Here is a 16,608-nt window from a genome sequence, read left to right as displayed (position 1 = left end):
TTATCATATGCGTTTGTCTCAGACACTGTTTCATGCAGATTATTAAAACTTGGGTAGTTACAGTTATCCAAACAAAAGCTCACAACAATTAAATATACAAAATCGTTAAAAATCTAATTCTCAACTAAAAGATTTAATTTCGAAGTTGATAAGGTAAGTGTAATTGGACGTATAGCTGCCTGTTTTAAACCATATCTCCGACTAGCAGCCCTTCCGAATTGTGTACTCTACTTTTTTTGTGAGGAACCTGGTCAAAAAATAATTTAGCCTAGATTATGCTGTTGGAAATATTGAAATAACCCATTCAACTACGATAAAAAACTATAGACGTAGACTATAGTGTAAACTATAGGTAGAGTGTATAAATATAAATCTAAGCTTTGAACATATGAAATGCACAAAGCAACCGGAAAATATAGATTTTAGAAAGAAAATAATTCATGTTTTTTAACCCCCGAACCAAAAAAAGGGGTGTTATAAGTGTGTGTGTATAAGGGGTGTTATAGGGGGTGTTAATAAATTTGTGAGAGTGTCTGAATGTCTGCCTATCTATGGCATCGTAGCGCCTAAACGGATGAAACGATTTTGAATTTTTGGTTTCGTTTGAAAGGGAATTAATTGTAGAGTGTTCTTAGCTATGTTTCAAGTGCGAGTTTAGGATTCCGTACCCGGAACAACTAAAAAATAGGCGATGATCCTTAAATTCGGCTAAGTTTCAAGAAGGCTTTAAGGAAAAAAGGTAATTTAATGGAGAGTGTTCTTAGACACGTTTCAAGTGAGAGTTAACGGTTCCATATCCGAAAAGTTTGTCGGAGGTTTTTTTAATTTTTGTTAATTTCACTTGTTGAATTTAGATTTTTCGTTTAGTGAATATTTTCAAAGCCGAGTAATTGTGAGAATGATTTTATTTTTTGATTTCGTTATAGTTAATTTTACTCTTTAGATTTAAATCCAAGTTGCATTTTAGAACATCACCACTCTACCTCTAATGTTAGATATGTTTCAAGTGCGAGTTAACGGTTCCATATCCGAAAAGTTTGTCGGAGGTTTTTTTAATTTTTGTTAATTTCACTTGTTGAATTTAGATTTTTCGTTTAGTGAATATTTTCAAAGCCGAGTAATTGTGAGAATGATTTTATTTTTTGATTTCGTTATAGTTAATTTTACTCTTTAGATTTAAATCCAAGTTGCATTTTAGAACATCACCACTCTACCTCTAATGTTAGATATGTTTCAAGTGCGAGTTAACGGTTCCATATCCGAAAAGTTTGTCGGAGGTTTTTTTAATTTTTGTTAATTTCACTTGTTGAATTTAGATTTTTCGTTTAGTGAATATTTTCAAGGCGAGTAATTGTGAGAATGATTTTATTTTTTGATTTCGTTATAGTTAATTTTACTCTTTAGATTTAAATCCAAGTTGCATTTTAGAACATCACCACTCTACCTCTAATGTTTGAATATGTTTTGTACAACTATTTCAAAAGAAGATCAAATTCTAGATTTCTAAAGTTTTATTTTTAACTTTGTGCTTTCGTATTTCATTGGAAAGAAGAAATGATGTTTTTCTCCATATCTAGGTACTAGTTACTTAAAATTATTGACATAAGTTGCACTGGTTTTGAATTGTAAGTATATAATTTTCTGAAAAAGATAACGCATAACCTTAAGGTAGTTCTTTCGTGAAATGAATTTTCTTAGAAATTCAATAAAATTGAAAATAAAATATAAGATTAATCAAAGAATTCTGTTTTTAGTTAATAATAAAAAAAAGAAATTTGTTCACCGTCAGTCGAATGAGTTTTTAGCAATCAAAATGTGCAAGCTCGATGTATAAGGAGTAAAAAAATAGACACTTTTCTATATATCTCGAAAACGGTTCTTACTTACAAATTTTTTCCAAAACAGCGTATTGAAACATTGTTTTATTTATTTTTTAACAAAATGAAAACGGTTCTTTCCCAATTTGTGATCACGTTTGTGTATAGGCTTTTTAATCATGTTAGAAGCGCAAATACAGAGCTTATTTTTCCGGACTGCCGGCAATAAGGTAGACTAAGATAGAAGATATTTAATATTCATTTTTTTACATTTGGTTAGGTTAGGTTGGAGTGGCTGTCCTGGGGTGGGACACACTTAGACCATAGGGTCCGTTGTGATACCGAAAAAGGATTGACCCATCCCCGGCCGCTACTCCATGAACCATTTGGAGCTGTTTAAGAACAGCAGGAGTGCTTTGACGTCGACAGACTTTAGGTCGGAGCTGTCGTCAAAGAGAGGTTGGCTCAAGTAAGTCCATCTTCTCATGGCAAGAGCTGGGCAGTGACAAAGAAGATGAGATATTGTCTCCTCCTCCTCACGACTGTGACAGCTGCTGCAGTAGTCGTGATACACTGTCAGGCCCAGGCGTTCAGCATGCCTACCGCCCAACCAGTGTCATGTAATAACCGCAACAACTTTGCTAATAGAGGCCCTTGGAATTAATTTAAAATATTCGGAGCGCCTACGATTGTACTCAGACCATATCTGTCTTGTAGTACCACAAGTACGTTCCTCCCTCCATCTAAGATTAGCCTTTTTTAAGATATCCTCTTTGATTAGCAATTTGCAGTTTGCAAATGGAACTCCCGGATATTTATTGATGCTTGTGTCCGGCAGCATTGTGCCATTTCTAGCAAGTTCTACCCATACCAGGTTTACATTCATTTGTTCCGCCAGCTCATTTAAGGACGTACGGCAGTCCTGTGCTACCTTTGAAGTTAGATAGACTGAGCTGAAGGATTTAAGGGCTGCTTGGCTGTCGGTGAAGATTGTAATGTCCCTGCACCTAAGGGTCTTATACATTCACATACCTCATAAATAGCCATCACTTCCGCTTGATACACTTTATCATATTGGTTATATAAATCATTTAGTCCGAAACAAAAGTGAATCGTAATTTTAAAATGAACAGCTCTATTAATTATTATTACATATATGATTAGATATAATATCATAGTAAATAAAGCCAGAATTTAAGAGCATGTTTTTATTGACTTGACTATAATGAGTTGAACTACCTTAAGCGTGAATTTTATTTAACGTTAACCTAACCCCCGTTTTACGACGATATTTCTGTATTAAAACACGAAATTTGGAGCATATGTTCCATACTTTCCATATAATTATATAGAATATTGCATTATCAAGTTAATAACTTTGTTCTTTTTGCAACGGTGTATGAAAATAGAAAAGGATAGTGCTGTTACAGTGCTATAACACTATTCTTTTCTACGTACACTCACTGTAAATAGATTATACAGTAAGAGTACAAAAAGAACATAGTAATAAAATGAATGTTGTTTGTTGATTTCAAGTTGACACATAGTAGTTATTCAAATAACAACTTTGAAGTTGATAATGAGAAAATTTTCAGATATATATTACATACAAATCAGTATATTACTATTTCTCGTTATTATATACGTACGATAGTTATTACATTGAAGAAATGCTATATACACCTGGGAAAAGGCATCCTATAATATGTATACCATAATCATACTTTGGGAAAAGTTATTTAGTATTTTATACCTTAAAGGTATTATCTATATATATAATAAAACTAAGTCGATAAAATGTGCGGGCCGATAAAACTTAAAAAGGAGTCCCGACACGATAAAGGGACTTATGTGGTGTGATAGCCCTTTATCCCTCCTCGAACAAGAAAGTTCCCGTTTTAATCTAAAGGGCATGTTTTTAAAGATATAAGGGACTTTCCGACCCTTCAACTTGGAAATGCATTGGCGCCATCTGTTATCGAATATTTGAACTTCGTTCAAGACATCCAATAGTCATAGTGTATAGTCTCCATAGTGGCGCCATCTGTTATCGAATATTTGAACTTCATTAGAATACTCTAGAAGGTGTGAGAGAGAAATTTCTCGAATATTCTAGAGCCTAGCTCTCTGAATATATAAGAGCCCGGTGTCGCTCACCAGAGTTAGTTTAATTTGAACAGCGAAACGAGCGATTTCAAAACGAAAAGAAGAGAAGTTATCTGTGAGCCTTTATTTAGAAGTATCACGTGTGAGTATTTTTAATAGTGTGTTTAATTAACTCTCGATTTTGAAACGAAATAGAAAAAAGTTATTTGTGGGTTTTTATCGTGAAATTTCAAATGTGAGTATTTTTAATAGTGTTTAATTAATTCTAATGGTTTTTTTTCTTTAAATTGTAATTTTCTTAACCTTCAAAAAGTCGCGCGGCGTCGAATTGATGCCTTCTATATACTTTTGGCCGTAAACAAAATATCGCTCGACCGCTTGAAGGTTAAATATATTTTTTTTTGTCTCAACGTACCCCAAGTTTCCGTTACAAAATGTTTATTTAATTTATATTTTATAGAATACAATGCCCAGACGTAAGAGAGGAGGAGATTTGGCCAGTTCTGCAGCGAAACGGCGAAAAAAAAAAGAATCTCGAAGAAATGAAACGGAAGAAGAGCACGAAGCACGTTTACAGAATCAACGGACCAGAATGAGTAACCTGAGAAGCACAAGAAGCGAAGAAAGAACAGCAAATAAAAGTACTGAAGAGTCGAGAATTTTAAAAGATAATCTAACAAAGGAAGCATTCCACTACGAACCGACGAAAAAATATTACAATCATAAATACGTTGTTATTGGAAAAATGAATAACGTTTGCCAGTTTTGCCATGCAAAAAAATTCAGTAAAGAAACACCAGGTCTCTGTTGCATGAATGGAAAAATTCGATTACCACCAATTGAAGCACCTCCGCAGGAATTTCTGCATTACATGCTCGGGGAAACACTAGAATCAAAACACTTTCTCCAAAATATAAGATCATATAACTCCTGCTTTCAAATGACTTCTTTCGGTGCTACTTCGACTAACACTAATAGAAATGAATTTGAATATGTATTTTCAATTCAAGGGCAAATTTATCACAAAATAGGATCGTTACTGCCAATGTCTAACGAAGACCATAAATTTCTACAAGTATATTTCATCGGAAATGAAGAACAAGAAATTGATCAACGATGCACAAATTTTAATGGACTGAGACGCGAAATAATCCAAGATGTACAGAGGATCTTACACAAGTATAATCAACTGATTTATATATTCAAAACAACATTAGACCGCATGATTTCTGATGACTATAAAATTGTAATTCGAGCCGATAAAAGACCACGTGGAGAACACGAACGCAGATTTAATGCACCTCAGGTAGATGAAGTCGCCATTGTAGTTGTGGATAATGAAAATACAAGCCGTGACATAATTGTACATCGAAGAAGAAAAGGACTACAACGCATTGCAGAGACACACCGTTCATATGATGCTCTTCAATATCCGTTAATATTTCTGCACGGAGAGGACGGATACCATTTCAATATAAAACAAATTCATCCTGAAACAGGCATAGAAACAAACAAAAAAGTCACTTCTAAGGAGTTCTATGCTTACCGCTTAATGATCAGAGACAATGAAACATATAATCACATACTCAACACTCGCCGTTTATTCCAACAATTTCTGGTAGATATGTACGCAAAAATAGAAGCAGAACGGATGCTTTACATAAGATTGAATCAGAAAAAACTACGCACAGAAGAATACATCCACCTTCGAGACGCGATCATGAATGACGGCAATATTGACGATATTGGAACAATGGTAATCTTACCCTCATCATACATAGGAAGTCCAAGACATATGCACGAATATACACAAGATGCCATGACCTACGTAAGAAAATATGGACGACCTGATCTCTTTATAACATTTACATGCAATTCATCATGGCCAGAGATCAAAGAACAACTAAAATACGGACAAACCTCCATAGATCGACACGATATAATAGCCCGAGTTTTTCGACAAAAACAAATACGATTTATTGAAGTCATCACAAAATATCACATCTTTGGAACTGTTATTTCATGGATGTATACAATTGAGTGGCAAAAACGAGGATTACCTCACTCACACAATCTCATATGGCTACACGATAAAATTTATCCCACGGATATCGACAAAATCATCCGAGCTGAATTTCCTGATCCACAAAAAGATCCGTAGCTTTACAACATAGTAGTGAAAAACATGATTCACGGACCATGTGGATCATTAAATTTCAATGCGCCATGCATGAGTGATGGAAAATGTACGAAAAAATATCCAAAACCGTACTTGGACGATACCAAAACTGAAGATGACGGCTATCCCAAATATAGAAGACGATCACCGAAAAACGGTGGCTTCACAGCAAAAATACGAATACAAGGCAGAGACGAACTGGAAATAGATAATCAATGGGTAGTACCGTATAATCCACTACTTTCCAAAATGTTCCAAGCACATATAAACGTTGAATACTGCAATTCAGTAAAATCTATTAAATATATATGTAAGTACGTAAACAAAGGTAGTGATATGGCAGTATTTCAAATAGTCCAAAATAGCGAACAAAATAACAGAAATGATGAGATCCTCATGTACCAAATGGGAAGATACATCAACAGTAACGAAGCAGCGTGGAGGATTTTTAGTTTTCCCATACATGAACGCGAACCAGCTGTGCAACATCTAGCAGTACATTTGGAGAATGGACAGAGAGTTTACTTCACAAAAGACTCGGCTAGAAAAATTGCAAGCGAACCACCTCAGAACACAACATTAACAGCTTTCTTCCAACTGTGTCAAACAGATCCATTCGCCAGAAAGTTATTGTATGTCGACGTCCCTATTTATTATACGTGGGACAAAACAAGGAAAATTTTTCAACGTCGGAAACAAGGAATGCCAGAGGAGGGTCATCCAGAAATCATAAAAACTAACGCAATAGGTCGAGTATTCACTGTACATCCAAACAATGCCGAATGTTTTTATCTCCGGATGTTGTTACACGAAATACGGGGACCAACAAGTTTTACAGATCTCAGGACCGTTAATGGCTACCTATGCCAGACTTACAGAGAAGCATGTCAACGCTTAGGATTATTGGAAAACGACAACCACTGGGAATTAACACTACAAGAAGCCACACTCACAGCTTCAGCTGAACAAATTCGAGAGTTATTCGCTATAATATTAACAACATGTAACCCATCAAACCCAAAACAGCTATGGGACTCTTTCAAAAGGAGTATGAGTGATGATATATTGTACCAAGTCCAACAAGCTAATCCTGAACTGACTATAGAATTCAATGACGAGATCTTCAATGAAACACTCATTCGCTTAGAAGATAAATGTTTAGCAATAAATAATCAGGCCTTAGTAGAACTTGGAATGCCAGCACCACAAAGAAATGCTTTTAGTGTGCTAAACTACGAAATTATGAAGGAAAAAAGTTACAACATCAATGAACTACTTGAATACATTGCTCACAACAAACCACTTCTCAATGACAATCAAAAAAAAGTTTACGACGTTATAATGAGCCGGATAAATAACAATATTGGTGGAATTATTTACTTGGACGCACCAGGAGGCACTGGTAAAACGTTTCTCATAAATCTAATACTGGCGGAAATACGTGCTAAAAAACTCATCGCACTGGCACTAGCATCATCTGGCATTGCAGCCACACTTATGGAAGGAGGACGAACTGCCCATTCTGCCTTACAACTACCATTGAATATAGCCGAACAACAATTCCCGGTATGTAAAATTTCAGGAAAATCTGGACGTGGTCAAATTTTAAAACAAGCTAAAATTATCATCTGGGATGAATGCACCATGGCCCATAAAAAATTTATAGAAGGCATGGACAGAACATTACAAGAATTGCGAAAAAACTCTGAAATAATGGGAGGAGCTCTACTCATACTCTCAGGAGATTTTCGACAAACACTTCCAGTTATTCCCAAGTCAACATCAGCAGACGAGATCAATGCATGCTTGAAAAAATCACATCTCTGGCCACAAGTACAAATACTGCAATTAACAAAAAACATGAGAGTTGAATTATCAAGAGATGAAACAACAGCACAATTTGCTAAAATACTTTTACAAATCGGCGAAGGTACATATCCTACTGACCAAACGACCGGCCTCATTGAACTTAATAGTGATTTCTGTAATATAGCCACTACTGAAGACGAACTAATCGACAAAATTTATCCAAATATTATTCAGAATTATACTAATGCAGAGTGGTTATTTCAAAGAGCAATTTTGGCCACTAAAAATAATATTGTTGACGATATCAATTTTAATATTCTAAAGAAAATACCTGGTGAAGAGAAAATATATAAATCGATCGACACGATGGTATCCATTGAAGAAAGTGTCAACTTCCCCACTGAATTTCTAAACTCTTTACAAGTACCAGGAATGCCATTACACTGCCTTCGTCTGAAAATTGGAACTCCAATCATACTACTCAGAAATCTCAACTCCCCAAAATTATGTAATGGAACTAGAATGATCGTAAAACAGCTATCGAATAATATCATTGAAGCTGAACTTATTTCTGGAAAGACCAAAGGACAGACAGTATTTATACCTAGAATACCTCTGATCTCTTCGGAATTGCCATTTCAATTTAAAAGACTGCAGTTTCCAATAAAATTAGCCTTTAGTTTTACAATTAACAAAGCGCAAGGACAAACTTTAAAATATTGTGGCATTAACCTCAAAGAATCCTGCTTCTCTCACGGTCAGCTATATGTAGCTTGCTCAAGAGTAGGAAATCCAAAAAATTTATGTATATATACTCCGGACAATAAAATGAAAAATGTTGTTTATAAACAAGTATTGTAAATAATGAGAAAACGTTTTCAATAAACTTTTTTTTTACTTTTTACGTCATAGTTTAATTTTTTATTTCGACTCTACCACGTCATCTCATATCAACTCCCGGGCGAAGCCGGGTTTTTAAGCTAGTATATATATATAATTATGAGGTATTATGAATACCTGTTTCCCAAATATTTTGATGTATGGAGCTTTCAATAGAGTAATGTGTAGTAATCTGGATCAATTGAACCTTGAAACATCCTTAGTTTCTTTAAAGATATTGGTATCTTTAAGACAGAAACTACATGAAAGTAAGCCGTGGATAGAGTCTGATGCGACCCGCCACACAAATAACTTAAAAAATAAAAATTTATAAAAAATTTAAAAAAATAAAAATTCGACCAACTAGAAACGACTCGACCGAATTTTATGAAATTCTTTTCGGATCATATTGCCGTTAATACGCTTTAATAAGCACCTCAATGAAGTCGATACCATTTTTTGTTCTCGCGATATCGATTAGAATAAAATTGAAGAAAAAGCTCGCCCGACTCGAAACGGCTCGATCATATTGTTAGGAAATCATATTGTCTTTAATACGCATCGATCGACACCTCAACTACGGACGTACGTGCACACACACACACATGCTTCTTATCCAAATTAGTGCTAATGCCTTGTCCTAACCATAAAACGTCAAGATATGTTGAAAATTTCGATTTCGAAAATCGGACCCATTATAATAACTTCCTAAAATTTACTAAGGTAATTTCACAAAAAGAAAACTACGGATAGAATGTTGGTCCATGTACATTTGTTTTCAGTTAATATAGAAAAATTAAATTTGTTAGTACACAAAAATTTAAATAAAAAGTACGACCCTAGGCCAGAAATTAAGATCTCCTGGCGTGTGTGATACAAAGCACGCCAGAGTATCCAACAGTATTGTCAAACAAAAAAATATCATGTTTGCTTTAATAACAAGATTTTAAAATCAAAAGCTCGCTTGCCGTATGTTGTGACTAATTTATTTAACAAGAAAAAGTATTTTAACAAATCTATAAATCCGTAAATGTATTTAATGCAGTATACAGAAGAGTTAATCGTTAACAAGATAATTCATATTTAAAATAAATAACTAAAGAATTTAACTCATATCATTTTAAAAAATAAACCAGAAACAAACATTTTAAATACGAAATTTTCCTGTCAATTTTTTGTAGTCCTGACTTGAAAGGTAAAATAAGATATGAAAATTGTGTAAAATTTAAATAATAAAATGAATAATAAAAATGTAATTATAAAAGTATGAAACAATATAAATATTCAACTAAACATAAATTTTTCTTTATCTGCTTTCTTGAAGGTTTGTGAAATTAGGATCAGATTATATTAGCAAAGAGGGGGGCAGTGTAAAGGAAGTCTCAACATAGGTTCCACAAGTGAAAAATTTGAATTTATTCAAAAAATCGATTTTAAAATTTTACAAATTGTTGCTACGCTACAAAAATAACAAGCCACAAAAGTCGTTCTTTCTGAAGTTAAATTTGGTCAGAAAGACCGTACTTTCAGCTAGGAGATGAAGAAAAAATATTTTTAAGGGACAAGCATTTAATGTTTTAAAAAGTAGACAATAATTTTTTCTTTTTCTATAAGTCCATTTTCTATTTAAAATATCAAAGATATAATAAACGTATATCTATCAAATATGGTGGAAGCGATTTGAAAATCAGGTCTGGTTTACCATAATAATGCATTTACCACAAAAATGCAAATTTTAATCCCAAGTCTACCCTCTCACCTATAATCTTATCGAATAATTGATCATAATTGCCGATGTTAATGTTCTAATATAACTTAATTGGAAAATTGAAGTTAATAAATTATTTATTATAAAAAGAGTCTCAGTAAGTACATAAATCTAAAAAGCAAAATTAGTTAAAAATCTTACTTCAAACGAATCCATACATATTTCCAATTTTGATTATTTTCTGGAAATTAATCAAATGTAGATAAGTATTACATTAATTACAATATTGAATTCCTACACTAAACTAACTGTTCATCACTCTGTAAATCAAGCACGGATTTGCATAGATTAGTTCATAAGCTGTACTATTAATTATATTTATAGTAGATTAATGTGACAGTGTTCAAAAATTGATTAGAATTCGGAAATTGGCAATTTATGACAAAATTATTATTAATATGTATAGCAGTTTTCTAGTATCTTTTGTTTCTAGTCTATAACATCGGTTTTCCACTAAACGGAAAAGCAAAAATAAATCTCAAACTCAAATAATAACTATTAACTTTTCGCAAACTTTTTGAACCTGACGACAGTGGAAAAACCCACATTTTATTATTATTATTATTATCCAACTGTCCTAAAACACGCCAGGCTTCAAAAAGTTTACGAAATGCCAAGTTATTATTTGAGTTTGAGTTTGGTTTTTGTCTGTCCGTTTAGTGGAAAACCGACATAAGGGTAAAATGTTGTATCTCGGAGACAATTTACCTCAGATAACCATTCCCTTTCTTGAAAGGCACTGCTATCTGTCAGCCTTCAACAAATTGGAGACAAAGTTTACTTAAGAAAGAGGAAGCAATCGAGACCATTGATGTCGATGTGCTTTTATTTGCAAGTAAAATAGAAATATCTTTATTTACAATTTATATATAAATTTGTGTTTTAAATCATATTCTACCTAAATCACTGCTTATTGGTGGGTATTTTAGTAAGGGGACGTCCATTAATTACGTGAAGCATTTTTAAGGATTTTTTTACCACCAGTCCCCCTTTGATGAAATGTTGTACGATTTTTGTTATAGTATTTTGCCATATTTGATTCAAGATACGTTTTTTACTTTCATTCAACTTTAAGTTAACTTAATTTTTATGCAGCTTTACAACATTTTCTGCTAAAAAAAATTACGTGATATTTGCCAAAACACCCACTCTCCCCGAAGTGAGATTTAGTAAGATTAGGCTCGACCCCCTCCCCTTAAATACGTCACGTAATTAATGGACGCCCCCTAAGTTACAATTCAGTTTTAAACATAAACGTTAAATATTTAGGAGATAAAGTTGAAAAAAAGGTAACCTTATGAATCTTGGATCAAAACAATATCCTTTATCAGTGATCAATGAGCGTATAGATGATGATGTTCCCTTGGGTAAACTGCAAAGATTAAGGAAAGGTGGTCTATAATGACTCCCCCTAAGAAAAAAGTAATTTATAGCCAAATTATTCGAGGTGTAACGTTGTAATGTATTTGGTTTCTTTATTCAAGTGTTGCAAGGAGTGTTAAAAGAAAATAGAAGCCAAGAGTAAACCAAGCCAACGAAAACTAGCACAAAAAAAGAAATTATACGTTGAAATTTGTCCTACCATAGATCATAAGCAGAAAATTAGTATTTTTGCTACGAAACACAAAATAGCTTATACATCGCCATAAGACATTGTTGTACGATTAATTTGGGACGATCACGTGGGAGCCATCAATCGATAGGTATACTAGATAGCGTTAATGGTTCACTTGAAATAACGAGGGATCATTTTACACTGAGGGATCATTATAAACCACTTTCCACTACATGTTTAAGAGGACGACATCAGTTACAACCGCCGGGGTTGGTCCAAGATACATTAGGATGTGATGCATGGTACATTATGGTTTTGTACTATGTATTAATAAAAAAAATGTAATTTTTTTGCTAGCTGTTTAATTTTAAATTCTCAAAGAATTCTCAATTATTACAATATTAGTGTATAGTAATAATCCTGATACAAAGAGAGATTATTTCCATTGTTACAGTTAAAAAAAGACTATAAAAAATTAGAAATGTAAATTATGACAACACTCTCCCATATACAAAAAATTTTGTCATTGTAAATAACTACTATGTCTCAACAACTGGAAGTTATCAAAAATTTAACTTGTTGGCAAAAAAAAAATGTTTTTTTGTATCTGATATCAAAGTGATTAATGGTTATTCATTATTACGTGATACATTCCGTTATAAAATTTTGTAACACCTCTACTAAATTCAATTAATTATTATGTATTATAATGTTTTTTTGTGTGTAATAAACAACTTTTCCTCCCTCACTAAAAGTAAATAATAATAATATTTATAATAATACGCATCCTCTAATATTCATTATTATTATTATTATGAATTCAAATTGTAAAAGTGTGAATCTGAATACATTAATGTATTATAATCGAATCTAATCGACTTTGAGCATACAAAAATCGGTGAGAGCTGTTTATTTTTTGAGATAACTAAGGATATATTAATTTCCAGGGTATCTATTCCTTTTCTCCGGCACCACATATTTATTTATATCATGTATATGAAATATAGCAAGGTCTACTAAGTTTAGTCCCAAGTTTGTAAAGCTTAAAAATATTGATTCTATGAACAAAATTTCGATATAGGTGTTGATAAAATCACCTAATTAGTCCATTTCCGATTGTCTGTCTGTCGTCTGTCGTCTGTCGTCTGTCGTCTTTCATCTGTTGTCTGCCCGTCTGTCATCACGATTACTCAAAAACGAAAAGAGATATCAAGCTGAAATTTTTATAGCGTGCTGAGGACCTAAGAAGTGAAGTCTAGTTCGTAAATGAACACAGGTTAATTGGGTCTTGGGTCCGTAGGACCTATTTTGTTAACCGTTAGAGATATAACAATAGTTTAAATGTAAAAAATGTTCCTTTGAAACATTTTTTCGTAAACATCACTGTTTACCCGTGAGAGCGCAAATTATGCGCAAATTGTATAGTATCTATTATATGGGTATATCAGTAATATACATCCCCGGCAACCACTATTTTTATTTATAATAGTACCCTAATTTTGCATCTTTGTACTATTTACCTCCAAAGAAGTTATGTGACTATGCATATGCATATGCAATGCATAACTAGTTTTAGATGTAAATAGTACAAAAATGGAAAAATTTATGTACTATAATTATGTGCTTCTGGAAACACTGCCTACTTGACACCAAACAATTTATTTACTATTCTGTAAAAATAGCTTTAAAACGAACATCAATTTATAAACAAGCAATCAAAATCAGATTATATGTATAATACAGATTTACAAAAGGAAGTTAATAAAATTGTATGTATGTATTTATTTAACATAAGAAACTTTTTTCGTAACGGGGGTCCCACGCCCTTAATCTTTTTTTGCCCGTGTAGTTTCTTTTAAAAGAAACCATTGACGTGTAGTTTATGTTAAAAGAAAGCATAATATGTAAAAACAAACGACAAAGTGGTCCAATTCATTTTTCTAACCCTTTTGAAAGTTGCAGTAGTTTTGAATAAATATTTTTTTCGTTTCTTTAACATTTTACCAAATCAACACAAATTAAATCCGTAGATATTTTCGCATGGGTATGCTTTCTTATGCAATAAATATTTATTTACTCTAAAATATTAAATTTCTCAATAATTTTGTATAACTGAATCTTATTATAGTCCTAAAATTATCCATATTCTTATCTTCTCCACAAGTAGACAATGTTTTCCATTAACAATAATGGTTTTTCGTCGTAAACTTAACAATAAATTTTTTTCCCAATTCTTGTCAATTCCATCCGCAATCACTTTTTATTCATTTATTACACGAGTGTAGTAATAAAACATTTATATATGAATTGGTATGTGTTATCTCAATTCGACACAACATCTAAAATATAGAAAAATAATGTTATCATGAATCTTTGCGGTATTGGATTGTATTGATAAGTGAAATACAGGAAATTTAAAAAAAAACTTTCGACACAAAACAAAAAATCCTTAAATACATTTTATTTTATTATTTTTCAATTTAGATTAAAAGCAGATAAATTTTTATGGTGAGCTCATAGGCTCAGGAGGTAATATTTGAAATATATAGAAATGCATATTAAATTTACGAAATTTACGTATTATTATTATTAAATTTGCGAAAAAATGTTTCAAAGAAAAGTTATTAATTTTTTTATAAAAAAGATTTTTTACATTTTAACTTTTTTTTCCTTCTTTAAGGGTCCTACGAACTCAAGACCCAATTGAACTACGTTGCTCATTTACCATTGCTCGTTGGCCATTTTGTTAAAATCTATATCAAAATTTTGTTCATAGCTTCAGTATTTTTAAGCTTTACAAACTTAAAATTTGAAAATGTGTGGGAATAGATGAAAAGATCTGAATCAAAATTAAAATCGATTGATAAACATAAAAGAAATAATCAATTAAGTAATTTTCTATCGTATTCTTGCAAAACAACTTTTAATATGTAGTTTCTATGGCAATTGCAGGTTATTACATCACCAAATGTTATTTTCTCTTCTCTCTGTAGTTATTGGTGTTATCCAAAAAATAATTTCACACAATTTTAAAGAAATAAAAAAAAAATTTAGGACAAAGGCCCATTTTTCCAATACTTGAATAGGGAGAAACACTTGGCTGTAAGGGTTGTAAGAACATGTATAAGATATAAAATAGGTTCAAAATTATTATTAGGATTCACGAAATTTTTTCTGATGATCAAGAACTAATGAATGTATTTGATCTCTCAAATGAACAATTCGTAGACATTGAAGACAATCTCTTCTTCAAAATTGTTCGTAGTACAATCAACCTAGATTTTTAAATCGCATTTTTGGGGGAAAGTCCGACTTTTTGGTTACAGTTAGGGTTGTTGAAGATAAGTTTAAATTTGAAAAGGCAGGATGCTACCCCTTTGAGGAAGGCCGCCATCTTTTTTTAAAGTTGTTTTTTTTGCAATAACTGCTATACTTTTGATTTTAGAAAAAAAAGTGTCGAGGGAATTTATGAATAAAATTCTCTACAAAATCTCCTGTACAATTTTTCCATAAGTCACATATTAAAAAATCTACTGGAAAGTTAGTGCAAAATTTGAAAAAAATAATTTTGAAATTTACGATGTTCACATTGCAATATTTCCATAACAGAACTCTGAAATTGTATTATTAATGTTTGAGAGGCGCAAAAGCTGCTTTTGAATAACTCTGTATGAGCTTTGTTCGGCAGTGCACAACTCTGGCGACCTCTGCGCGAGAACAACGAGTCATAGTAAACAATTGTTTAGACAAACATTAATGCTTGTTGTGCTGTCTATAACTTTCATCGAGATTTTTTTTTCCATTCCTTTTGTCAAAAATGCTCAAAGTCGAAAAAGGACAGTTTTTTGTCTCAAATTTTGCACTATTTAGTAGATTGTTTAATATGTGGCTTACGCAAAAAACGAATGGAACTCTACATGATGCTCTATAAAAACGCTTTCGGCACTTTTTTCGGTAAAATCAATAGATTAGTAGCAGATATTGTAAAAAAACAAATTCACCCCTTCAAATCAAGATAGCAGCCTTCAAGAGATAGCATCCCGCCTTTTCAGATTTAAACCTACCTTTGATCATCCCATTAGCTCAGTTGGTTAAGGTGTAACCAATTCTGTCCGCGGTATGCTTAAGGTTTGATTCCCGCCGTTGCAACAAAATTAACTTAATTAATAGTTGTGATGGGCTGGTGTAGTGCATGGTATATCCATGAAGGAGGTGCAATCAGCCTCTGAAATTGAGGAGCTAATAAATGAAATCATCAGCGGAAATGTGGTAAAATACATATATGGTTTCACATTGAGCTCTACATCCAATATAACCTAAATAACCTTAATCATCCTAACCGTAACCAAAAATTCGGATTTCCCCCACCCCCAAAAATACGATTTACTATATAGCATTTCGGCTAGGATTACTGTAATATGGTTCTCACACAATTTTCACATATCATAACCCAGTATTTTCCCCATCTAAAATATATTACATTTCATCATACTTA

General features: G+C 32.5%; 2 protein-coding genes across 2 annotated transcripts; both read left to right on the top strand.

Annotated features, from left to right (window-relative positions):
* The first annotated feature begins 3,874 nt into the window (after window positions 1–3,874).
* Window positions 3,875–6,084, top strand: LOC123292898. Its single transcript, XM_044873612.1, has 2 exons — window positions 3,875–4,158; window positions 4,384–6,084. The coding sequence occupies exon 2, from the start codon at window positions 4,390–4,392 to the stop codon at window positions 6,082–6,084; it is 1,695 nt and encodes a 564-aa protein (XP_044729547.1). The 5' UTR covers window positions 3,875–4,158; window positions 4,384–4,389.
* A 24-nt stretch (window positions 6,085–6,108) lies between these two features.
* On the top strand, window positions 6,109–8,459 carry LOC123292897. Its single transcript, XM_044873611.1, has 2 exons — window positions 6,109–8,280; window positions 8,433–8,459. The coding sequence occupies exons 1-2, from the start codon at window positions 6,109–6,111 to the stop codon at window positions 8,457–8,459; spliced, it is 2,199 nt and encodes a 732-aa protein (XP_044729546.1).
* The last annotated feature ends 8,149 nt before the right edge of the window (window positions 8,460–16,608 follow it).

This window comes from Chrysoperla carnea, chromosome 2 (genome assembly GCF_905475395.1).
Source record: "Chrysoperla carnea chromosome 2, inChrCarn1.1, whole genome shotgun sequence".
Taxonomy (NCBI): domain Eukaryota; kingdom Metazoa; phylum Arthropoda; class Insecta; order Neuroptera; family Chrysopidae; genus Chrysoperla; species Chrysoperla carnea.
This window is presented reverse-complemented; position numbering and strand designations above follow the sequence as displayed.

Excerpts from the sequence above, each read along its gene's own strand:
- LOC123292898 (XM_044873612.1), top strand. The coding sequence starts at position 4,390 with ATGCCCAGACGTAAGAGAGGAGGAGATTTGGCCAGTTCTGCAGCGAAA.
- LOC123292897 (XM_044873611.1), top strand. The coding sequence starts at position 6,109 with ATGATTCACGGACCATGTGGATCATTAAATTTCAATGCGCCATGCATG. Across the intron at positions 8,281-8,432 it reads ATAAATCGATCGACACGATG|AATGATCGTAAAACAGCTAT; the intron begins GTATCCATTGAA and ends TAATGGAACTAG.